Source organism: Apium graveolens, chromosome 11 (genome assembly GCF_009905375.1).
Source record: "Apium graveolens cultivar Ventura chromosome 11, ASM990537v1, whole genome shotgun sequence".
Classification (NCBI taxonomy): Eukaryota; Viridiplantae; Streptophyta; class Magnoliopsida; order Apiales; family Apiaceae; genus Apium; species Apium graveolens.
The window spans coordinates 156,529,975-156,556,257 of NC_133657.1; the positions used below are offsets into that span (position 1 = coordinate 156,529,975).

A 26,283-nucleotide genomic window follows, 5' to 3' on the forward strand; every position below is an offset into this window, starting at 1 on the left:
AGGCGGATGACAAGATTGCTGCCTTGGAGAGGAAGTGCTCTAAAGTGGAGGAGAAAATGAAGGAGTGGAGAGAGCTCGTGGACTCATACCATAGATCTTCATCATTTACTAAGATGATAAACGAGCACGATGATGAAATGCACCCTGTCAAATTGTCTTTGGGTTGGAAGAGAGGAGTAAGAGATGTTCATGGCATGTATCCTGACGTGGTCGACCCGAGCCTCTTCTCTTGCCCTGGGAGTTTCCTGTCATGGATCCATCCGGATAGGCTTTCGGGTCTGTCCCCGATACTCCCGCCATACGGTCTCAATCTAAATCCAGCCACGGGGGTTTCGGTTCCAAGGGAAAGACCTCTTCGGGCAATCCCAGCTCCAAAGCAGCCCTTTACGGGAAGATCAGGGAGCCGGTTGCAAGGAGCAGCAACTCCTCATCCGAGGCTAGTTCGGATGAGAAAGAGGAGGAAGAGGAGGAAGAAGGCCAGGGAGCGGGGAATGGTAAGGAAGAGGAGGTTTCTTCTGACGAGTGACTGTTATGGCCTTGCATGGCTTTGATTGCCACATGTGGCTATGTTTTTATAACTTGTTTATTCGAACTATATTGGTTTGTAACCTATTGGTCCTTCGGGACTTAACTTGTGATCCTTTGGGATCTTTATTTATGCACTTTATTTGATTTCATTTCATACTTGTCTTTTATTTTCGACATTTGGTCCTTCTGGACTTGCATTCTTTAGATGCTCGTACTTAAATAAATTGGTAGACAAGATGATAGAAATAAACTTGCATAAATAGATAATATCTCGGAGAAATGGGTTTAACCCTTACATAAGATGATTTCGTCAACCTTATGTATAAACTTTATACTAAGTACTAAGAACACATCACAAATTTCCTAAACATAATAGACCTTCAGGTTTGAAGCGTGCCAAGTGCGGGGCACTTCGTCACCGTTCAGGGTCTCCAACATGTAGGATCCTCGTACTAATGTCTTTCTGACCTTATAAGGCCCTTTCTAGTTAGGGGCTAGCTTTCCTCTCTCCCTAACTCCCGATGCCTCAATCTTCCTTAGAACCAAATCTCCTTGCTGAAAAATTCTTTCCTTAACCCTTCTATTGTAATAGAGGAAGGCTTTTCATTGATGCTCTGCATTGCGGCGTTGGCCTCATTTCTGACCTCGTCAATAAAATCGAGAGTGAGCTTCATGCCTTCTTCGTTGGTCTCTGGCTCATAAGCTTCAATCCTAGGGGATCCATGAGTGATCTCGAGGGGCACCACGGCCTCGACTCCATAAGCCAGCATAAACGGGGTAGCTTCAGCAGTCACTTTGCAGGTGGTACGATATACAACAACTCATCTGCCCAAGTGTTCCTTGAGCGTTCCACCATTTTCTTAATTCCATCAAGGATAATTCTGTTAGCAATTTCCACCAGCCCGTTTGCTTGTGGGTGAGAAACCGAGGTGAAGTGAAGCTCTATGTTGTTATCATCGAAGTACTCTCCGAATTCTGCATAATCAAATTGTCGCCCATTATCCGTGGCAAGGAAGCATGGGATCCCATATCGGCATATAACATTTTCCCAGAAGAACTGAGCAATTTTCTTGGTGGTTATCTGGGCTAGTGTCTTAGCCTCAATCCACTTTGTAAAGTAGTCTATGGCTACCACAATGAACTTCCTCTGTCCCGATGCTACAAGAAATATTCCAAGTATATCCATTCCCCATATTGCAAAAGGGATGGGTGTGCTGATAGATGTAAAACTCTCTGTGGGCTATCATACTATCGGAACGTGCCTCTGGCACCTGTCATATATCTTCACATAAGTCTTTGCATCAGCTAACATAGTTGGCCAGTAGAACCCCAATCAAGTTATCTTATGAGAGAGGGCCCTGCCCCTAGTGTTGTCCACAAATCCCTTCATGGGCTTTTTTAAGTGCCTCCCCTGCTTCAAGAGGTCTCAAGCACTTTAGGTATGGTATAACAAAGGACCTTTTGTAGAGAAGACCTTCAATCACTGAATATCTCAATGCTCTCACCGACAACTTACGTGCCTCCTGGGCATCGTCGGTGAGCCGCCCAGTCTTTAGGTGGGTTTTGATCGGGTCTATCCAACAACTTTCCACACCAACCGGTGCTATCGGATTTATGAAATGTATAGTTGGGCTCTTCTGGACCTGAAAGTAGATACTTCTTGGGTAGTTCTTGATTTCAGATGAGGTGAACTGGGATAGGCATCAGCCGTAGTGTTATCCTCTCTTGAAACATGCTCTGCGTACCAGTCATTAAACTGAGCCAGTATTCCCTTCACGACTCTCAGGTACTTGGCCATAGTATTATCTTAGGAAATAAACTCTCCATTGACTTGAGCAAATACAAGTCTTGAGTCTCCACAGACCTTCAGATTTTTGGCCCTCACGGCTCTAGTCAAGCCTAAGCCGGCTATCAATGCTTCATATTCTGCTTCGTTGTTCATGGTTGGGAAGTCCAACTTCAAAGCATACTCAGTCATGAACCCATTGGGGCTTTGCAAGACTAGAACTACACCACTGGATTTTGTTTTGGACGTTTCGTCAAAATGGAGAACCCAGTACTCTTTCAGAGTTGTTTCTTTATCCCTCTCTTTTTCTCCTCCTTATGGGGTTACTATCTCTTACCCCCGACTTCTTGGTCGTTAGTCACTACACCATAGATTGCCTATAGCAACCCTAAAAAGTGTTGCTATATGGCACAAATTCATTGCAATAGGGTCTATGGCAACGTATATTGAAAAAATAGGCGTAACGTTTGGTCTCGTTGCCAAAAAGACTTATGGTAACGAATTTGGGACCATATTGCAACATAGTAAATAAGTTACAAATTCGGTTTATGGCAACGTTTTTAAATGTATAACAACGAATATAATAGCATTGCAATACATGAGGTTTCTTATGGCAACATCATTTAGTAACTTTTTTTTTGTGATAATTGTTGCAGTACATGGACTTATGCAACATATTTTGAGTCAATTGCAACAAATTTTATTAACAAATTTATAATATATTGCAACCATTTAACCCTCTACCGCAACACAATTTTTTTTAAAAAAATTTGGCATGACCCTTTTATTTTATTGAAAGCCACCAAATTTAATTGGTATATCCACAACACACAATTCAACAATTAATCCACACAAATGTAGTGTACCACTACTACTGTTGTTTTAACATCAACATACAAACCAAGTCTAAATAAGTACAAAAGTCTCAAGCAAAAATAACAAAATTGAAGTTTACACATGATCACAATCTTAAGTTAAACCAATATAAACCAAAAAGTGCAATAGTTAATTATCTTCGATTTTCATGAAGTTCTCTTCATCTACTACTTCTTCTCCACTTGTGACAGTCCCATCTCCATCCTCTGCCCAAGCGTGACTCCAGTAAGACCAGTCTCTATAATGTCAAACCCCGTTTATCCGTACTCCTACACAATCCTCCTGTTGCTGATTGCGATGGAACTGGTGGTGTGAGACTTGTATTATAAAAAATAGATTAGCCCCTGAAACAAAATAAAATCATTACCAATAAGTTTTCCTAGTAATATTAATGCAAGAATCGAGCAAGAATTCCAGCCTTTTAGTCGACTCCAAAAGATGGATACATAACAGGTTTCTCTATTTCAGTTGCAGGTTTCTTACATTACCACTACTGTTGTAATATGCTTTGCTGACATTAAATGTTTTCTCTGTTTCAGTTACAGTTTCAATAGGATATGTTTGCGATGATTGTAGCAAAAAAGATTCAATTGTATAATCCTTTTCATTTGGGGTTCTGATTTCTGATTTAGCTAACGGCGTATGGGGTGCTGGAATCAATACCTTGCTTCATCAGCTTCTTCTTCAAGCATAAGTTCCAGAAGTTCTTTATCTTATTATCCGTTCTTCCAGAAATCAGGCTTCAAGTAATTATTCACCTCAGTTTGCAACTCCTTCCACACCTCTGCAAACCTGCATAAACAATGTGAAGGGTTTTTAGCACATAAACGCAGCGAAAACGTAAATTTAATCTTAAAAAAACCGAAACCCTCCGCAGGATCCATGCGAAAAATAATATTTAATTCGTAGTTCAGTGTGTTTACCTTAAGAAGCTTTACGTTAATGGAAAGATGGAGGTCTTTAATAGCGATCCAAGAACGATGAACGGAGATCCTTAGCAGCTGCTCCTCAAGTGTGAAGCACTCCACCGGTATCCACCAAGAAAACGATGTAATGAAGGAGGAGGAGATGGAGAGAATTAGGGTTTTGTAAATATTTTTGGTTGAGGCAAAAATAGGGTTTATAATAGTATATTTATAGGCAAAATTTTCAGCTGAAAATTTTCCCATAAAATATTATTATTAACCCTTTATTATTCTCACTAATAATTAAAACACCTTTTAGTTATTAATCCTTTTTCTAAACTCTTTAGAAATAATTCTCTCACTTGATTTAATTTCCAAAAATTAAATTCTTAATTAATAATATTAAGAACCTTTTCTTAGTTAATTTATAATCAATTAAATCTCATTTAATCAATTATTAAATTTGCCAATTAATTATTTATTTCATAAATAAATAATTATCAGCCATTATTAATTAATTCCTCCACCATTAAATCATTCTCTTTTATGGTGTGACCCTGTAGGTTCAATATTTAGCCGATTGTAGAAATAAATAATAATAAAACTATTTTATCATTATTTATATAAATTATCTAATTCATTAAATATGATTAATTAATTAATCATATTTATTCTACATCGTGAGGGATACTTCTCAGCATATCGCGACTATCCGGATAATACGAATTCACTGTTTAGAATACCAAGAACCTATTCAGTGAGTAGTTACCGTACAATTAATTCCTTCTACCTTGTAATGTCACGATTAAATACAAGGCATGGAACTTGTGTCAAGCCTATCTTATTTAATCACTTGCTTTCCCATTCACTATGCTTAGTTCTATTTAATGTAAATTAGAAACTCCTTTCTAATTTCATTCACTCTGGCCAGAGATTCCTGAACTAACATAAGTGGATCAGCATTGAACATTCTCTTCCTACACTGGAAGGGGTAGATCCTTTATTGATTATACACTATCTTCGTGTACAAATTCCTATACCCAGTAGATCCCTTATAATTGTCCCTTGAGACTAAGAACTAAACCAAAGCATAGTTCAGTGTACACAAGATGACTATGATGACCTCAAGTCTAAGGATACTTGTACAACTATCACTATGTGAACAACTGCTGACATGTGAGTGAACTCCATCAGTTGTTCAGCTGTGTGAGCCATGTTCAGTGAACTTATTCTATAATAAGCACCTACATACTAGCTATATTGTCACCACACAAATGTCTATGAGAACATACATCCTTCATAATGAAGCAAGCATAGTATGTACCGATCTTTGCGGATTATTAATTACCAGTTAGTAATCCTACGACCAGGAACTATTTAAGTTTAGAGTTATCATCTTTTAGGTCTCATTATTATGATCTCATCACAATCCATAAAAAGCTTTACTCTAAACTGTGGTATATCTTATTTAAACATTTAAATAGATAGAGCCTGCAATTAAAACAAAACAAGCCTTTTATTAATATCAATGAAATCAAAACAGATTACATAAAAGTTATTCCTAAATCCTCATACATGAGGTGACTTAGGACATATCTCTTTCAATCTCCCACTTGTACTAAAGCCAATCACTCTGGTATCTAATAACCATCTTGTCTTTATGACAATCAAAGTGACTCTGAGAAAGTGGCTTTGTGAGTGGGTCTGCTACTTTATTATATGTGTCAACTCTCTCGACGTTGACATCTCCTCTTTCAACAATCTGAATTACACCACCATTCAGAGTAAACACGTACCCTGACATGGATTTGCTATCACTTTCTGATTAAAAACTAGAGTCAGTATAACCCTCTATTGTCAACTCAGATTCACCACCAAAAACAAGAAAAATGTCCTGAGTCCTTCGCAAGTACTTAAGGATGTTTTTCACAGCTTTCCAGTGGTCTTCACCTGGATCGAGAATGTAGGATGCTTCTCCCAAGTCCTTCATGGTGAAGTTCTTTGATAGCCATACTTTGACTGATTGTAGCATCGGTATATCATTTCCTATAAGAAGTATTTCATCCACATACAATACAAGAAATGTTACCGCGCTCCTACTAACCTTCTTGTAGACACATGGTTCATCTATGTTTTTGATAAAACCAAACTCTTTGATTGCTCATCAAAACAGATGTTCCATCTACGAGAAACTTGCCTTAAACCATATATGGTTCGCAGCAGCTTACACACTAGGTGTTCATTTTCCTTGGAAGAAAACCCTCTGGCTGTGTCATATACACTTCCTCCTCAACTTCCCCATTGAGGAAGGCCGTTTTCACGTCCATTTGCCATATCTCATAGTCGTAGTAAGCAGCAATCGCAAGCAAAATCCGAATTGATTTTAACAATGCTATAGGCGAAAAAGTTTCATCAAAGTCAATCCCTTGCCTTTGTTTGAATCCTTTTGCCACGAGCCTGGCCTTATAGGTCTCCACCTGGCCATCTGCTCCAATCTTTCTTTTGTATACCCACTTACACCCAATAGGCTTAACACCTTCAGGCGCCTCAACCAGAGTCCATACTTGGTTGGTATACATAGATTCTATTTCGGATTTCATAGCACTATGCCATTTCTTTGAGTCAACACTACTCATAGCCTCATTATAGGTCACAGGGTTGTCATCATCAATGATTGACAACTCATTGTCATTCTCAATGACAAGGCCATAATATCTCTCAGGTTGGTGAGACACTCTCCCTGTCCTATGAATGGGCTGTTCCACAGAAGGTTGTTCAGTCTGAACAGGTGTTTCCACTTGATCCGTAGTAGTTTGTGCTTCTTGAACTTCATCAAGTTCAATTTTGCTCCCACTGTTTCCTTCAAGGATAAACTTCTTTTCCAAGAAGGTAGCATGTCTGGAGACAAACACCCGATGATCGGTGTAAAAGTAATATCCCAAAGTCTCTTTAGGATATCCCACAAAATTACATTTTACGGATCGAGACTCCAGCTTATCTGGGTCAACTTTCTTGACATAAGCTGGACATCCCCAAATCTTAATGTGTTTAAGACTCAGTTTTCTTTCTTTCCATATCTCATATGGTGTTTGAGGAACAGATTTGGAAGGCACCTTATTCAGTAAATATGCTGAGGTTTCCAATACATAACCCCATAGGAATATTGGAAGATTCGCATAGCTCATCATGGACCGAACCATGTCTAACAAAGTTCGATTTCTCCTTTCAGATACCCCATTTAACTGTGGAGTATATGGAGGAGTCCACTGGGAGACTATACCATTTTTTTTGAGATAATCTAGAAACTCTCCATTCAAGTATTCACCACCTCGATCTGATCGAAGAGTTATAATACTGTGTTTGGTTTGTTTCTCCACTTCATGTTTATATTCTTTGAACTTTTCAAAGGCTTCATACTTGTGTTTCATTAAATACACATATCCGAATCTAGATCTATCATCTATGAAAGTAATGAAGTACGAAAATCCACCCATGGCTTGCGTAGACATTGGTCCACATACCAATCATAGCAAATCTACAGCCCTCTCTCTATATCCACTAAATGGTGATTTGGTCATTTTACCCAATAGACAAGACTCGCATGTAGGATATGATTCAAAATTAAAGGGGTCAAGTAACCCCTCCTTATGCAATGTCCGCAGTCTATTTTCACTAATATGACCTAGCCTATAGTGCCATAAATAGGTCAGATTTTTATCATCTCATTTTCTTTTATTAGTTTGTTCAATCTGAAGTAAATCATGCTCTACGTCACATACATACAGACCATTATTTAAAATGCCACGTCCAAAAAGAACATTATCTCTAAGGATAGAACATTCATTATTCTTAATAATAAATGAAAAACTATCCACATCCAACATAGGAATATAAACAATATTCCTCACAATAGAGGGAACGTAATAACAATTATTCAAAATAATAGTCTTGCCCGTAGGCATATGTAAAACTAAATGATCCTACAGATATGGCCGCAACCCTTGCTCCATTGCCCATACGTAGATACACCTCATCTTTTTCAAGAGTCCTACTTCTCTTTAGTCCTTGTAACGAATTGCAAATATGAGAACCACAGGCGGTGTCTAGTACCCAAGTAGAAATTTGACCCAGTGACATATTAACTTCGATCATGAACATGCCTGAATCAGAAGTGGTAGTCTTACTACCCTTCTTCTTCTTCAATTCTGCAAGGTAAACCTTGCAGTTCCTCTTCCAGTGCCCCAACTTGTTACAGTGAAAACAAACAGCTAAATTAGGACCAGTCAACTTGTGAGCATCTAGTATGCTCCGGAGTGATAGTGCCGAAGACATGACGAATATAGTAAATCTATAAATGATAAACATATAACAACACTTAGCAAATATTCAATTTCATTTCAAAACACTATATGAATCGGGTCTTTATTCATAAGTGTCTCCCACTAGTTTATCTAATTTTTTTCAACCCCCTAAGTGAAAATTAGCATTCATAATGCTAGTGGGAATAGGGATCCTACATTCCATCACACAACCTCGGTTGTGGCACGAAACGTCATGTGATGTTCAATAGGCAGATAACTCTTGTCAATTATATCTTATGTAATTCTTAATATATGTTTAGCCTCTTGAATAATTGAGTCACGGCTGTGGCACGACAAACTCAATATTCTAAGTCAAGTCTAAGTACGATTAGATAATAAAATGGTGTGTATCAATGATCAAAATAAAGTATAAGTATGATTAGATTGTGAATATAAAATTTGTATCGGTCTTTTATTTATAATTTTAAGATAATTTCATTTTGAATGTTAATTATTAAATCATCATTAAATTAAGATTATTAGTAACTGTTGAGTGAATTATTGAAGTTCGATAAAATCTCAAACGTTTAAGTGAGGGTACAAATTTAAAGACTATTTTTCCTTACAAAATTATAAAAATTATAAATGAACATACGTAAAATATTAAAAAAATTACTGTGAATTGCACACTTATAAATTAGTATATTTATATAATTTAAGAGCTAAGGTGAAAAAAATATTGTGAAAGTACAACATGAAAACGATACACAAGAGCCACACTGCCCATGTATAAAGAAGAGAGGCTTTAAAAGCAAGCATTAAACACTCGCATGCTGTCTCAGAGCCGAACTACATACATTTTTTTTTCTTTCATAAAACTAGCACCCTCAGACCCTAAACAAATACTGCTAAACAATTACACTGCTAGCTAGCTTCCTTTACTCCCCTGTACGTGCCCTCCTCATCTTCCGCTCTAGTTCTCTACAACAAAACCATGTCCGGAGTATGGATATTCGACAAGAAAGGTGTAGCCCGTCTCATCTCCAACCCGACCCGTGAATCATTTGAGCAAAAAGAACCACCTTACCCCGGCACAGCCACTGCACCTGGTGCCCGTCCACGAGTTCTTGTTTATCTCCCAGCAAACCAAGTTATCCGATCCTACTCAGAGTTGGAGCTTCGACTAGGTGAACTTGGATGGACCAGGTACTACAACCCTACTGAGCCCAAGCTGCTCCAGTTCCACAGGTCCGATTATTCGAATCATCTCATTTCTCTGCCTAAAAGCTTTGCTAACTTCAAGTCTATTCATATGTATGATATTGTTGTCAAGAATCGATCTTTTTTTGAAGTTCGTGATCTCAACGGCGCAACTGACTCTTCTTCCACTCTTAGTTAGTGTAACCATTTTTAACTAATTTGTAAACTAAGTCATACAATTAATTTATGTTTACTATTAAGCACTGCTATATATTATGGATTGAATGCATTTTTAAGTTATACGGGTGTCTGATATTTTTTGTTTTCTCGCACCATATGATAAATCCAAATAGTCAGGCATGAGACTTTAATAATGTGGTTTTTAAAGATCAATGGTATGACCATATTAGAAATGGCGCTAGGGGTAGCTTGCCTCCTTGCAATCATTCATATGACTTCATCGACCACATATACTTGTATAGATCTCTATTAAGCTTTAAGAATCAAAACTTCTCTTACGTTAAACACGTGATCTATTGTACAGCGATTTCAATCTTTGTCATAAAGTCTGGACCTTGGTAATATAGTGTATGGTAGTTACGTTTATGTATGAACAGATGAAATTATCTCTGCCAAATTATTCATTCAGAGTAAATTGACGGAACATACTTACAATACTGTTCAGCGGAATGTACCCAATAAAACTGACAAATAAACTGCGAGAAGATCTACTTACCAAATATAAGATTATTGAATCTTAAAGGAAAGGACTTGATAAACAGTTGCTCACACATTTACTTTGAAAGATTTTGAGCAGTTGATTGTAAACACACACATGTGCGTGTTTCTAAAAGGGTTGTAGGGTAGCTGAACTTTTTGAAGGGGTGGTGTGTTGTGTCAATATATTTCCTGATTCAGTTGGAGTTTGATATCTTGCTTGTTATTAACTGTTTGGTACTGTACTGCATGCATGTGAAGGTTCTGAAGAGGAGAAACGTCGGTTTATTGGACCATTTTCAAATTATCATCCTTTACTTACTTTAGTATGTCCCTGTTTATTGATTTGGACTACAACTACCAAAATCATTCACTTCCATTTTCATGTTTCGTGTTCACTTGGTCCATAAATTTGGCACAAATGTGTTTTTTTTGTTTGTTTATAATTTTTTATTTTCACATTTGAACTTAAATTATTCTTTTTGAATTCAACTGTCCAGCTACAAGATTTATGATCATTTAAGTTTCATGAAACAAAGAAAAATATTTATGATTGTAATTTAATTTTCTTTTGATTATTAGTAAAATATAGATTTACAATTCACATTCAATAATCTCAGTGGTATAAGTTGTTTCAATTGTTTCAACTATATAACTTATAATTGATTGATATTTAACCAAGTACTCAATCATGATTTTTCATTCTATAACAAATAAAATAGCAAACAAGTTAGTAGATTTTTTCTTGTACCATTTAGTCTCCTCCACTGTCTTTAAAATGATTTATTAATTGTATGAGATGATTTTGTCTATGTAATATGATAAAATTTCATGCTATTCATGCATTACAAATTATACAAATTAAATGACACATTTCTATATCAAGGTTCATGTAATATTATTAAATAGTGGGAAATAAATTATCCATAGAAAAGTTATGATATGTCAAGATATAGAAGAGAGTTTCCTGATCTTAATATGCATGATTGTTACTTGCACATGTTTAAAAAATTTCTCATTTCTAATTGTTCTGTTATGTTGGTTTAGAAATCTAAGTTTTATTTAAAATACTGTGATCAATAACATGTTTTATAATTTGAATTTTGATTTCATTTAAAATTCAAAAAATTCAAATATTAATATAAGTAGAAATATTAGAATTTTTAATGACAGCTAAATTCATTTGAAATTAATCATTTAAAATGAAGTGTAAGTTTCCAAACATGCTTTTAATTTATTTTAAAACTTTCACACTTTAATAAATTCAAACTTTACATGTTTCTCTATTTTTTACTATTCAAATGCATAGTAAAGAAAAAAAAATGAAACTAAGAAAAAAAATAGAATTGTTAGGAAAGTGTAGTGAACTTGGAGACTAAGGAGTAATTTTGAAATTTATTAATTTTGAATACATGTCAAACTTCTAAATAATAATACAAAAATATCATAATGATATTATTTGAGAGTACAAGATTCACGCAGATCAAACTATGTAAAAGTAACAACTATTGAAAATTTATGTCAAAATGTAAAACTAATAGTAAATATGTTTTGGACTCTGGCATATAGGAGCTAAATAGTAATTATATAGACAAGGGCTTGGGTCCATATTTCTTTCTTTATCTAATTTGTTTCAAAATTAATGTCTACGTTAGAGCATCTCAAATCACACGTAATCCTTAACTAAAAATTATTAATACATATTATAAATAAAAAATATAGATATTATGTAAAAAAAATCTATCTCCAATGATACAATACCCTTATTTATAAATATGTAAAATAAAAATTTAATCATTTATTATCATATTGAAATAATATATTTTATTTATAACAACATAAAATTTTAATAATATACTATTTTTAAAATATAACTAACTAATACAATACCTTACAGATTTAACAGGTCTCAATTTAGCCAACCATTATAGCTAATACCCATGCTCTTACTATATGGTTAACTACATTTATATAATAAGTTAAGTATTAACTATGTAAATTCATTTTAAAAAATAGTTATATCATTAATATATAGTTATCGATTTCTAAAAAATAATTGAAAAAAATATGAAACTACAGAATCAAGGGAAATGAGGGAAAACCTAATATAATTTCTACTCCCTAACTTTTTTTGGGCGCTATGTCAGCCTGGCTTGAGCAGGGCAGTCAATTACTTCCATCTAAATATTAGAACTTGTGACCTCGATATCTAAAATCACATTTAAAATCAAGTTCTAAACTAACTAGCTATCTAAATATTAATATATATACATACATGAAATATGTGTGTATAAAGGTTGTGCGAGTGTCCATTAATTATGGTGAAAAGAAACGAGATTGACGCAAAGTAGGAGAAAAAAGAGAAACAGTTGGGTTGCAAAAATAAATGAGGCAAATTCTTATATACATGCATTGCTTATCGTCCTGACCTAGTAAAGAGAGTGTCAGCAATTAGGACGAGGAGGCTAAACGTATAGCATTTGTTTACAGAACCTGCATATATTAAGTTGCATGGGTGATAGCCTTCTATTCTATTGATAAGTAAATTCATGCAGGATTCTTTTTGTACTTGAATAGGCCGCTTCTCATTACTATACATGCGTGTTAGTACATATTTTTCATCTTGGCCGAATAGACTGCAGCCAATAGATAGGTTGATTAAGTTTCAAACCTGTAGGGGGCTATTTGCCCAGCTACCTTTAATTTTGCTGATCAGAAGTGAAGCCTGGATACAATGTAGTAGCATCTGCCCATGCCTTTACTGTTGGGGGTGTCCCACAGGGATGAGGTTAAATGAAATATTATTATTATTTAATTACAAGTAAGAGCAGAGATCAAAATATCAATATTTTATAAAAATTTATTTTATTTTTTTATAAAAATATATAATAAATATAATTATACGATTATTGTAATTTTTCTTTTTAAATTATATATAGTTTTCATTAACTCAAATCTTATTAGAAAAACAAACTCAACGTTATTATGTATATATTGTTCAATAAGATATAACTAATATTTTACATCAAAACTTTAGTCGCAACACGATTGATGGATAATTTAACATTATTAAGTAATTGCATATTACATTTCTTATTGTTAGCTGAAATTTGTGTTTTTATATAGTTTGTGATTGCATAATTTTTTCTACTAAAATATTTATTATGTATTTATAAATTTGCATTTGGTGCTAAAATAGAATTCTGTATGTACAAATCTAAAAATTACAATGTATATACGATTCCGTTTATATAAAAATAATATAAATATGTGGTATATAAGAATAAAAAAATAGGTAAAATATTACATATATAATTATAACTCATACATGAATAAAAAAAGAATAAAAATGGTATAAAAACTATAGTAAGATTCAAAAAGGGGTGAAACCAAAAGTTTATAAAACCGAAAAGGGGTGAAACCAAAGTCTTCCTTAAAAAGATTGGTTTACTTATTAATTAATAATCTGTTGTGCATATGTTGTGTACTTGATGATTTCATAAACAAAATATCTAAGTAGATTTTACTTAGTGAAATAATGTAGCACTCGACGGATAAGAATTATAGTCCCGACGGATAACTCATTATAGTCCCGACGGATGTTGACTTATTATCCATCGAGTGAGTAGCTTATGTAATAATGAGTCTGTAGCACAGTTCTGTATACATCTTTGTATAGATTCTGTAGTAGCCTATAAGTCATGTTGACTTTAACTAGATATGCAGAATAGGTTGATTAATTGTATATAAATGATGTCTTGTAATTCTGCATAAGTGAAATGAAGTCAAGTGCCAAAATAGCTACCGACGGATGATTAACAAAGCCATCGACGGATGATCAAATGACTATCAACGGATGTTTAATATAGCAGTCGACGGATGATCAATGAAGCCATCAACGGATGTTCAGAAAGTCGACGGATGATCATATATCCAACGGATGTTCATAAAGTCCAACGAATGATCATATAAAGAATTCAAACAGCAGTTGAACAGTGAAAGCTGAGCACAGCCGTCGAGATGTATACAAATCTACTATGGAAGCCCATTAACTGGGTAATAGAGGACGAAAAGTAGCAAAGCTTAAGACTGATAGTTTTTATATTTATTCAGTCTTTTTGACTTTGTAATCTTGATAATATATAAACCAAGAAAGTAGCAAATAGAAACAAGTGAGCTGAGATACAAAAACAGAGAAATCTTTGTAAGCAGAATTATTAGCATTTCCCTGTATTCTCAGTAGTTCAATTTGTAAGTAGCTGTGAGCATTCTTGCACACAAAGTTCTCTCGATATATAATATATATATCTCTCGTGGAATTGTTTAAATCCACCAGAAAGTTTTTAAAGACTCTTGCTTTTAATTACTTATGTTTTGATTCAATTAAGTTTCTATTCCGCATTGTGCTAATCAAAACACTTATATCTATATTCGAGTTGAACATTTTTATTTCGAGAAAAAGGTTCAAGAATTTCATTCAACCCGCTTCTGTAATTCTTGCTATATTGTTAAGGGACTAACATAATCACAATATTTAAAGGATTCCATTTTATTATTTTAATAAAAATAAAAAAGAATTCTATAAAACATAGGAAATATCGTAATTATAATATGATTCCAATCTATATTTTGTTTAAAAATAACATAGAACTCTACATGGAAGAAAAATATAGGGGTGAAATCAAAATATAGCGTAACCGTACTAAGATGAAACCAAGTACCTTATCACGTGGTTTGCAGGCTATTACCCAGTGCGCACTGCGGGTTATCAATGATAAAAAAAGAGTACCTTATCAAGAAATAATTTAGAGTTCTACGAAATTAGAATTGTAATTATGTTACAGTTTTAATAATTTTATTATTTTCTAGTAGTGAAACCAAAATATAGTTTTTATAATATTCATACCATTTTATTAAAATGGAATTCCACCAATAAATTAAAAAATTCCAATTTAAATACATTGCCTATTTAGTTGGTCGTGATTTATATTTCTCGGAACCTATTTAGTTGAGCCAATTTATAAACTTATTTATTTTAAAATAAATATAGGATTCAAACCTATAAAAATAATAAAAATATCATGGCTTATAAAATTTTAGAAAATGAGTAAAAATAATACTTATAGAATTATAAGTCATATAGGAATAAAAAAGGATAAAACTAATACACTTAGAGTTATAACATTATTCATAAAAGGTAAAACCAAAAGGTGGTGGAACTAAGGTGAAACTAAAAAATAAGTGAAAATAAAGTAACACTTAAAAATAAGTTTTGTTTATTAATAAAGAAAAAAGGGTAAAAATAAAACATATAGAATTATAAGTCATATATGAATAAAAAATGATAAAAATAATACATGTTAGGTCTCACACAACACTGTAGAAGGGGGTTGAATATAGTGATAATACAATCAAATCGATTTAACACAAGTACGTAACAAAGATCAAGTATATTGAATACACTATGTTACAATAAGAACTGTTGTTCTCTCTCAGTGATGAACAAATATCACTAAGAGCTGCTAAGTTACAATGTATAATCTTCTCGATAATGATAACACATATAGTGTAAACCCTAAGTCTGTGTTTATATAGTACACAGTTACAAGATAATTTCTAATTGATATGGAATATAATTCTGTCTCCTAAAATATATCAATCAGATATCTTCTACAAGTCTTCCAGTCTTCTAACTCTTTCCATGCATATCTTCTTTTGTTTAAGTCTCGATATTCTACTGCAAATCAGCTTCCTTCCTTACATGAAAGTCTTCCCGCACTTAAGTTCCGATATGACCTTAAGTTCTGATATTAAGTTCTGACTTCCAGTAAGTCCTGGTTTCAGTAAGTCCTGATTTCAGTAAGTCATGATATGACCTGTTTGTTAAGATTTGAAAACTAAACATGAATCATTGTAGACATGACATCTCCAATATATCTAACAATCTCCCCCAACTTGTAAATTATGCAAAATATACAAGTTAATAGATTTGATGATATCAAAAACAATTAAGTACAAATGCAATAAAAGTTTAACTAGATAACTAACTACAACTTACAGTCCTTGTAGCTTTTACCAATCTCACTAAGTCAATCTGAATCCATAATGATTCTTGACAAAGCTTGATATCAGCTTTTCTTTTTTAATCCTCAGGACTTGAGACATTGTAGTCTTGACTTGTTTCATGTAATATCTGGGATATATCGTATAATTATTTTTCAAATAAATAAATATTATGCATGTTCAGTATTTATTCTGTGAATTATTTGTTAAGTGATATATGTGTTCGGATGTTTAAAACTAATATAAATTCAGTATTTTAATTTTTATATGTCCAAAATAAAATATAGATAATTGCCATATCTTCCTATTAATTTTTATGTTGATTTATGATTTTATAGGAAATTTATGGATTTTATAAATTCTTTTTCCAAGTGTTTATAAACTATTTAATTTAATCGGGAACCAGCCGGCGTCACCCGTTTTTACGTTTTTATAACCCGAAACTATTCCGAAAACTCCTTCCTAACCTAATTGCAATATTCCGAGCATCTTCCATGCTTCGACTTTTTCAATCCGGTGTACGGTTTGTCTTGTGCGGGTCCCGACGCAATATTTTCGATACAATATTCATTTCAGTAAATCAATAAAACTCGTATTTTCGATAAACGAGACTTTTTTATTAAACTATTATAATTATCACCTCGTAATACGTGTAACTAGGCGCTGAGACCAAGACCGCAGTACACATTGTACTGATTTGGATAATTATCCCGAAAACCGGTACCGTTTGGATCTGTTTTTATATATAAATGTACTATTTTATATCCGAAATGATCCAACGGGATACTAATTTTCCGTAATTATAAATAGCCTTTACCGTATTTTATTTCGTACCGAAAATTATTTACAAACAGTAATTATAGAATTTTACAGAGAAAATTCATATTATCATAAAATCTTCTGAAAATCAAACCAGCTTTTGAAGGTGTTATTGATCTTTGTTTGGAAAGCTCGAGTAACCATATCGAAGGGTTTGAGGAGTACTATCAGATTCCAGAACTCGTTAAACAGCAGAATCAAAGGTTGATTTTATATATTTTATTTATTTTTGAATTATTTTGATTAGAAATATGAATTTTTGTACGGATGATTGTTTGAATGATTTGATGCTTGCATGTTGTAGAGCTTGTTTTCCTGATGATTTTGATATGTTATATAACTGATTTGGAGTTCAATAACATGTTCAAAATTGAGTTTGATTTTCGAATTTAGAAATTAGGGTTTATAATACGTTTGAATGTGCTTGATTGAATTTGAGGGTTTCTTATTTCAGGATAGATAAATGTTCTAGAGGGGTGGGTTGCGTTCCTTATTAAATTTGCAATCGATTCGTATAAGTCTTGCAAATCGACGAGGTCTGTATAGGAGGGAGTTGTCATTCAAAGTTTACGTCGAGCTCAACGGAAACCGGCGAACTTCTCGGCCAATTTCCGGCCAACTCAGAGATTATTAGGATGATTTGATTGCTTATATAAGTTCCTGGTGGTCTGTGCTTCAATTCTGGAGCTTGTGGTGGTGTGACTGTACCTGGATCGCCTTCTCCGACGAGACAGGGTATTTTCCGGCGACTGAACTGCAAAATTGCAGTTTATGTTCTGATGCAGCACGATAAGGTTATTGCGTATGTGTCAAGGCAATTGAAACCACACGAACAGAAGTATCCTACTCATGATTTGGAGCTAGCAGCCATAGTGTTCGCTTTGAAGATTTGGAGATATTATCTATATGGAGAAAAATGCGAGATTTATACGGATCACAAAAGCTTGAAGTACATATTCACACAGAAGGAACTTAATATGAGACAGAGAAGAAGGTTAGAGTTGATTAAGAATTACGACTGCACGATTAACTATCATCCTGGTAAAGCAAACGTTGCGGCGGACGCGTTAAGTCGGAAAGAAAAGTTGAATGTGTTATCAGTACCCTAAAAGATATACAAGGAATTTCAGAAACTGGAATTGGAGATTAGAGTTTGCATGCCTGATGAAGCAAAAGTGTAGAGTATGACTTTCCAGCCAGAGTTATTAGAGAAGATAAGGAAGTGTCAAAAAGAGGTAATGGATCAGAACATTAACCGTTTGGTAGGTGAGGAATTATGCATGCAAAAGGATGATCAAGGTATTCTTAGGTTTTCTTCTAGAATTTGGATTTCACCAGTGACGGAGTTGAAGAATGAAATTTTACAGGAAGCTCATAATTCAAGGTATTCAATCCATCCAGGGAGTACCAAGATGTACAAAGATTTAAAGGAAAATTATTGGTGGCCAGATATGAAGAGGAAGATTGCGGAATGGGTTAGCAGATGTTATACATGTTAGAGAGTTAAAGGAGAGCATCGAAGACCAAGTGGATTGTTGCGGCCATTAGAGATTCCAGAGTGGAAGTAGGAGCATATTGCCATGGATTTCATAGTCGGATTACCAAGGACAAAAGCCAACCATGATGCCATTTGGGTTATAGTGGGCAGACTTACCAAGTCAGCTCATTTTCTGCTTATAAATGAAAGATTTTCACTAGATAAGTTAGTCTATATGTACCTGAAAGAAATCGTAATTCGTCATGGAGTTCCTATGTCTATCGCTCCCGATCGAGATCCGAGATTTAATTCAAAATTTTGGAAGTATTTTCAATAATGTTTGGGAACGAGATTAAACATGAGTATGACTTACCATCCAAAGATGGACGGCCAGAGTGAAAGAACAATCCAGACAATCGAAGACATATTACTTGTTTGTGCCATTGATTTTAAAGGAAGTTGGGATGAGCATTTACCCTTGGTAGAATTTGCTTACAACAACAGTTATCATGCCAGCATTGGGATGCCACCCTATGAAGCTCTTTATGGACGCAAATGTCGATCTCCCGTATATTGGGATGAAGTAGGAGAACGCAAAATACTTGGACCTGAATTAGTGCAACAGACGAAGGAAGTTGTTGAAGTTCTCCAGAAGAGATTGATAGCAGTACAAGACTGTTGTGAATATGTTGTGCACTTGATGATTACCTAAACAAAACATCTAAGTAGATTTTACTTAGTGAAATAATGTAGCACTCGACGGATAAGAATTATAGTTTCGACGGATAACTTATTTTGAGTACCGACGGATGAGTAATTTATTATCCATCGAGTGAGTAGCTTATAAAATGATAAGTTTGTAGCACAGTGTTGTATGCACCTTTGTATAGAATCTGTAGTAGCATATAAGTCATGTTGACTTTAACTAGATATGCAGAATAGGTTGATTAACTGTACATAAGCAATGTCTTGTAATTCTGTATAAGTGAAATGAAGTCAAGTGCCAAAATAGCTATCAACGGATGCTTAACAAAGCTTCGACGGATGATCAAATGACTCTCAACGGATGTTCAAAATAGCAGTCGACGGATGATCAAGTAAGTCATCGACGGATGATCTGAAAGTCGACGGATGATAATATCAAGATTCAAACATCAGTTGAACAGTGAAAGCTGACACACAGCCGTCGAGATTGGATATAAACACTGTGGAAGCCTATTAACTGGGTCATAGAGGACGAAAAGCAGCAAAGATCAAGATTGTTAGATTTTATATTTATTCAGTTCTTTTGACTTTATAATCTTGGAAATATATATAAACCAAGAGAGTAGCAAATAGAAAAAAACTAAGAAAACTAAGTTAGCTTAGAAACAAACACAGAGAAATCTTTGTAAGCACTATCTTTAGCATTTCCTGTGTTCTTAGTTGTTCTATCTTGTAAAAGCAGCTGTGAGCATTTCTGCACACAGAGTTCTCTCGATATATTAATATATATCTCTGGTGGAATTGTTTAAATCCACCAGAAAGTTTTTAAAGACTCTTGTTTTTAATTACTCTTGTTTTGATTCATTAAAGTTTATATTCCGCATTGTGCTAATCAAAACAGACATATCTATAATCGAGTTGAACATTTTTATTTCAAGAGAAAGATAAAGAATTCCATTCAACCCCCCTTCTGTAATTCTTGCTATATTGTTAAGGGACTAACAATTGGTATCAGAGCGAGCTCTTAATCTACAAAGAGTTTAAAGATCAAAACAATTCAGCAAGATGAACAAGAAAGATGTTGGAATCAAGATTCCTTTTCTGGATAAAGATAATTACCATCATTGGAAGGTAAAGATGCATCTTCATATGCCTTCTCAAGATGAGGCCTATGTGGACTGTATAGAAAGAGGCCCTCATGTTCCAATGAGAGCTGCAACAGGGAATTCTATCAGTTCCAAAGCCAAGGCATGAATGGTCTGATCCTGATCTTGAACAAGTCAGGAAAGATAAAAAGGCCATGAACATTCTGTTCAATGGTGTTGATGCAGATATGTTTGATAACATCATCAACTGCAAGACTACCAAGGAAGTTTGGGACACAATACATATAATCTGTGATGGTACTGAGCAAGTAAGAGAAAATAAAATGCAGCTCCTGATTCAGCAATATGAGCATTTTTACAATGAAGAAAGTGAGTCACTCACTGACATTTTTAGTAGATTCCAAAAGCTAATAAATGCTCTTAAATTGCATGGAAGAGTCTATCAGACTAAAGACTCCAATCTGAAATTTCTCAGATCTCTTCCAAAGGAATGGAAACCAATGACAGTCTCATTGAGAAACTCACAAGATTATAAGGAGTTTACTTTGGAGAGACTGTATGGCATTCTGAAGACCTATGAGCTTGAAATAGAGCAGGATGAAAGAATGGAGAGAGGAAAGAAGAAAGGAGGATCCATTGCACTAGTTGCTGAACTGGAAAAGGAGAAGGAAGTGAAGATGGAAGCTGTGGAATCAACTTCAAAGGCCTGTGAAAGCAAGGGTAAAGGGCTAGCTGCAGAAAGTGAAGATTCTTTGAGTCAAGATGACATGGAGGACATTGATGAGCACCTAGCATTCCTTTCAAGAAGATTTTCCAAGCTCAAGTTCAAGAAGAACTTTGGAGCTGCCAAGCCAAATAGAAACATGGTGGATAAGTCAAAATTCAAGTGTTTCAAATGTGGCTTGGCAGGGCATTTTGCAAATGAGTGTAGAAAGTCAGATTCTAGTAAGAAGAGATTTGAGTCTGTGGATTATAAGCAAAAATACTTTAATCTACTCAAACAGAAGGAAAGGGCTTTTATTACATAAGAGAATGACTGGGCAGCTGATGGTTTGGATGAAGATGAGGAGATCAACTATGTCAATCTAGCCCTTATGGCCAAGTCTGATGAAACAGAGACAAGTTCCTCAAGCGATCAGGTAATTACTACAAACCTTGCACATTTATCTAAAGCTGAGTGTAATGATGCAATAAATGACATGTCTATAGAATTGTATCATTTGCGTGTTACACTTAAGTCCCTCACTAAAGAAAATGCTAAAATCAAAGAAAACAACTTGTTTTTGAGTGAGAGGAATAATGTGGTTGAGTCTCAGTTTGTTGAGTTTGAGAAACTAAAAATTGAGTGTAGAATTGCTAAGGAGGAATTAACTGAGTCCTTCAAAAAGGAAGAAATTTTAAAGAAGCAGCTCGATCGTGAACAGGAGGTGATTAAAGCATGGAAAACATCCAGAGATGTTCATGCTCAAATCACCAAGGTTCAAGGAATTGAGTCCTTTTGTGATGAAGCCTGGAAAAAGAATAAGGAGAAACTAGAACCTATTTTGGTAGATGGATTGCTGACAGATGTAGACTCGACGGATGATGAGGACTATCCGTCGGATAACAAAATGTGTTATCCGTCGAATGATAAAAATCCTCATCCGTCGGCTGTGAACAAACCCATTAGTAAAGCCAAATTAACCAAGCTTAATGAAAAGTATGGGTCTGTTTCCAAGAACTTTGTTTCAGGGGAGTCAAGTCAAGCCAAGAAAGGGAAGAAGGCTAATGTTGGTCACATGACTGTCAAACAGTTGAGTGACAGACTTGAGAAGATAAAGGTAAAAACAGAAACTAAAAGGAAAAACAATAGGAATGGTAAAGTAGGGATTAACAAACATAACAACTACACACCTGACAAATATGCTCCTAGAAAAATCTTTGTCAAATGTGGTAGTGTAAATCATTTGTCTGTTAATTGCAAATCTGCCATGCCTACTCCTATGTCTGTTCAGTCTCAATTCTCTAACATTAATGCCATGCCTCCTATGCCTGTTAATGCTATGCCTACACAGAACATGAATGCACAGTTTGCTAATATGCCTTTTGCACCTAATCCATATTATGCTGCATACAATATGCCTCAAATGCCATTTAGCATGCCTTACTGGAACAACATGTTTGCACCAAGCATGCCATTTCCTGTTAGCCATAACATGCATAATAATTCTGTAGCACCTAGTGGTTTCAAAGGCCCAACCCAAATGACTAAGGAAGAATCTGAAATTCCTAAGTCAAATGAGTCAAAACCTAAGAAACAGAAGAAGAAAGCTAACAAGGCAGGACCCAAGGAAACTTGGGTACCAAAATCAACTTGATTTGATTTTGATGTGTGCAGGGAAATAGAAGGAATCTTTGGTACTTGTATAGTGGTTGTTCAAGGCACATGACTGGTGATTCTACCCTGCTCACAGAGTTTGAAGAGAGAGCTGGCCCAAGTATCACTTTTGGAGATGACAGCAAAGGTTATACTGTGGGACATGGCTTGATTTCAAAGGACAATGTCATCATTGAAGAGGTTGCCTTAGTGGATGGTCTCAAACACAATCTGTTGAGTATCAGCCAGCTTTGTGATAAAGGCAACTCAGTAACCTTCAACAAAGAAACCTATGTTGTGATTAATAATCAAAACAACAAAGTGGTTCTCACTGGTGTGAGAAGAGGAAATGTGTATCTAGCTGACTTCAACTCAAATAAAGCAGAATCTGTAACTTGTCTTCTCAGTAAAGCAAGTCAAGATGAAAGTTGGCTATGGCACAAGAAGCTATCCCATTTGAACTTCAAGACCATGAATGAGCTGGTAAAGAAAGAGCTAGTTAGAGGCATTCCTCTGGTGGAGTTTACAAAGGATGGACTGTGTGATGCCTGCCAAAAAGGGAAGCAAATTAAAGCATCATTCAGGAAGAAACTTGATTCAGCAATTGAAGAACCTCAGCAACTGCTTCACATGGATTTGTTTGGACCAGTCAATATTTTGTCAATCTCAAAGAAAAGATTTTGCCTAGTAATTGTAGATGATTTCTCAAAGTTCTCTTGGACCTATTTCCTAAAGTCCAAAGATGAAGCTAGTGAAATCATCATCAATCACATAAGGCAAGTTAACAATCATCCTGATTTCAAAGTTAGAAGAATCAGGAGTGACAATGGAACTGAGTTCAAGAACTATGTCATGAGAGCATTCTGTGAGGAAAATGGGATCCTGCATGAGTTTTCAGCAGCAAGGACTCCACAACAGAATGGAGTAGTGGAAAGAAAGAATAGATCTCTTATTGAAGCTGCAAGGACAATGCTTGAAGAATCAAAATTACCAACATATTTCTGGGCTGAAGCTGTCAACACTGCATGCTACACTCAGAACATCTCTCTGATTAATCAAGTAAAATGCAAGACACCTTATCAATTGTTCAAGAACAAGAAGCCAACTCTGAACTTTCTTCATGTCTTTGGCTGTAAATGCTATATTCTGAGAAATCAAACTGATCAAAATGGGAAGTTTGATGCTAGAGCAGATGAAGGAATTTTTGTTGGATATGCTGTTGGTAAAGCATATAGAGTCTACAATCTAAGAACCAACATTGTTGTTGAATCTATACATGCTGTGTTTGATGATAAAAAGATTGAAGGACTAAAAGATGGAGATTACCATGAGAGCCTCAAATTCGACAATGTTGAGATGGTCAGTGAAGAAAGTGATGATGAAAGTGATCAAGAAACAGTGTCTAAGGATAATGCAGACAAATTTACTACAAATGAAGCACAAAACTCAACATCCGTCGAGTTACATAATGCTTCATCCGTCGGAAGGCAATCTGTATTATCCGTCGGAAGACAACCTGCCTCATCCGTTGGTACTCAAAATTCACCATCCGTCGGGTTATCAAAAGGAGCAGGAAGTCAAGGCAGATCACCCATAGAAAGCACCCCAATTTCAAATCAAAGATCCACAAACTCAGGGGTCGTTTCTAGCAATCAAAACTCAATCACACATCAAGACAACATTGAGGTCTCTTTATCTAGGGCTAATCTACCTCAACCAAGGAAATGGACAAAAGATCACCCCTTTGAACTGATTATTGGTGATGTTTCTTCCAGAGTTCAAACCAGGAGAGCAACTCAAGAAGAATGTCTATACAGCAGCTTCCTGTCTAAGGAAGAACCAAAGAAGGTAGAAGAAGCCTTATTAGATCCTGATTGGATTTTAGCTATGCAGGAGGAGCTAAACCAATTTGAAAGGAATAAAGTATGGAAGCTGGTACCCAAGCCTAAAGGAAAGAATCCAATAGACACCAAATGGGTATTCAGAAACAAGATGGATGAAAATGGCATAGTAGTAAGGAACAAAGCAAGATTGGTTGCTAAAGGCTATTGTCAACAAGAAGGGATAGATTTTGATGAAACATTTGCTCTTGTTGCAAGACTTAAAGCCATCAGAATCTTCTTAGCCTATGCAGCCCATGCCAATTTCAAGGTCTATCAAATGGATGTCAAAAGTGCCTTTCTGAATGGAGATTTGGAGGAAGAAGTGTATGTAAGTCAACCTCCTTGCTTTGAAGATCCAAATTTCCCAGAGTATGTCTACTATCTATTGAAAGCATTTTATGGACTGAAGCAAGCACCTAGTGCCTGGTATGACACTTTATCAAAGTTCCTTTTGGAAAATCACTTCACAAGAGGTACAGTAGATAAAACTTTATTTTTCAGAAATGTGAATGGCTCTAGCATACTTGTTCAAATTTATGTAGATGATATTATTTTTGGCTCTACAGATCAAAAAATTTGTAAAAAGTTTGCCAAACTGATGCAAAACAAGTATGAAATGAGTATGATGGGAGAACTAACTTACTTTCTTGGTTTACAAGTTAAGCAAGTTAGTGATGGAATATTCATTAGTCAAACTAAATATATTTTTGATCTTTGAAAGAAGTTTGATCTGATGGATTGCACATCTGCAAAAACTCCCATGGCCACTGCAACTAAGCTTGAACTAAACACTACTGAAAAGTCTGTGGATATTTCAAGTTATAGAGGCATGGTTGGCTCACTTCTGTACTTAACAGCCAGTAGGCCAGATATAATGTTTGCTACATATTTGTGTGCTAGATTTCAGGCTGATCCTAGAGAGTCTCATTTGATAGCTATTAAAAGAATTTTCAGATATCTCAAAGGAACACCAAACCTTGGCATTTGGTATCCTAGAGATTCTGGTTTTGATCTAACTGGTTATTCAGATGCAGATTATGCAGGTTGCAGAATTGATAGAAAAAGCACAACAGGAACCTGTCAATTTCTAGGAGACAAGCTTATGTCCTGGTTCAGTAAAAAGCAAAATTCAGTTTCTACTTCTACAGCTGAAGCTGAATATATTACCGCTGGTAGTTGCTGTGCACATATTTTATGGATGAAAAATCAATTGCTAGACTATGGTTTGCAAGTTGAAAGGATTCCTATTTTCTGTGACAACATAAGTGCAATTGCCATCACTGAAAATCCAGTGCAACATTCAAGGACAAAGCATATAGACATCAAGTACCATTTCATAAGGGAACATGTAATGAATGGTACTGTAGAGTTACATTTTGTTCCAAGTGAGAAGCAACTTGCAGATATTTTTACCAAGCCACTGGATGAATCCACCTTTTCTAGGTTGGTAAGTGAGTTAGGTATGCTTAATTACTCTTGAATTTATCTGAATTATTCTTGCAAGTTGAAAAGAAGCCAGAAATTTAGTTGATTTTTAGTCTTGGATGAAATTTTGGCTAAG

The 26,283-nt window shown here is 35.0% G+C and overlaps 2 protein-coding genes across 2 annotated transcripts; one reads left to right on the forward strand and one right to left on the reverse strand.

The window, feature by feature from the left end:
* Window positions 1–1,318: 1,318 nt before the first annotated feature.
* LOC141696039 (uncharacterized) lies at window positions 1,319–2,326 on the reverse strand. Its single transcript, XM_074500232.1, has 2 exons — window positions 2,172–2,326; window positions 1,319–1,742 (listed from the first exon to the last, which is right to left on the reverse strand). Exons 1-2 carry the CDS (start codon window positions 2,324–2,326, stop codon window positions 1,319–1,321), a joined length of 579 nt encoding a protein of 192 aa, XP_074356333.1.
* A 7,064-nt stretch (window positions 2,327–9,390) lies between these two features.
* Window positions 9,391–9,795, forward strand: LOC141696040 (flowering-promoting factor 1-like protein 1). The gene has a single exon (XM_074500233.1). The coding sequence runs from the start codon at window positions 9,391–9,393 to the stop codon at window positions 9,793–9,795; it is 405 nt and encodes a 134-aa protein (XP_074356334.1).
* The last annotated feature ends 16,488 nt before the right edge of the window (window positions 9,796–26,283 follow it).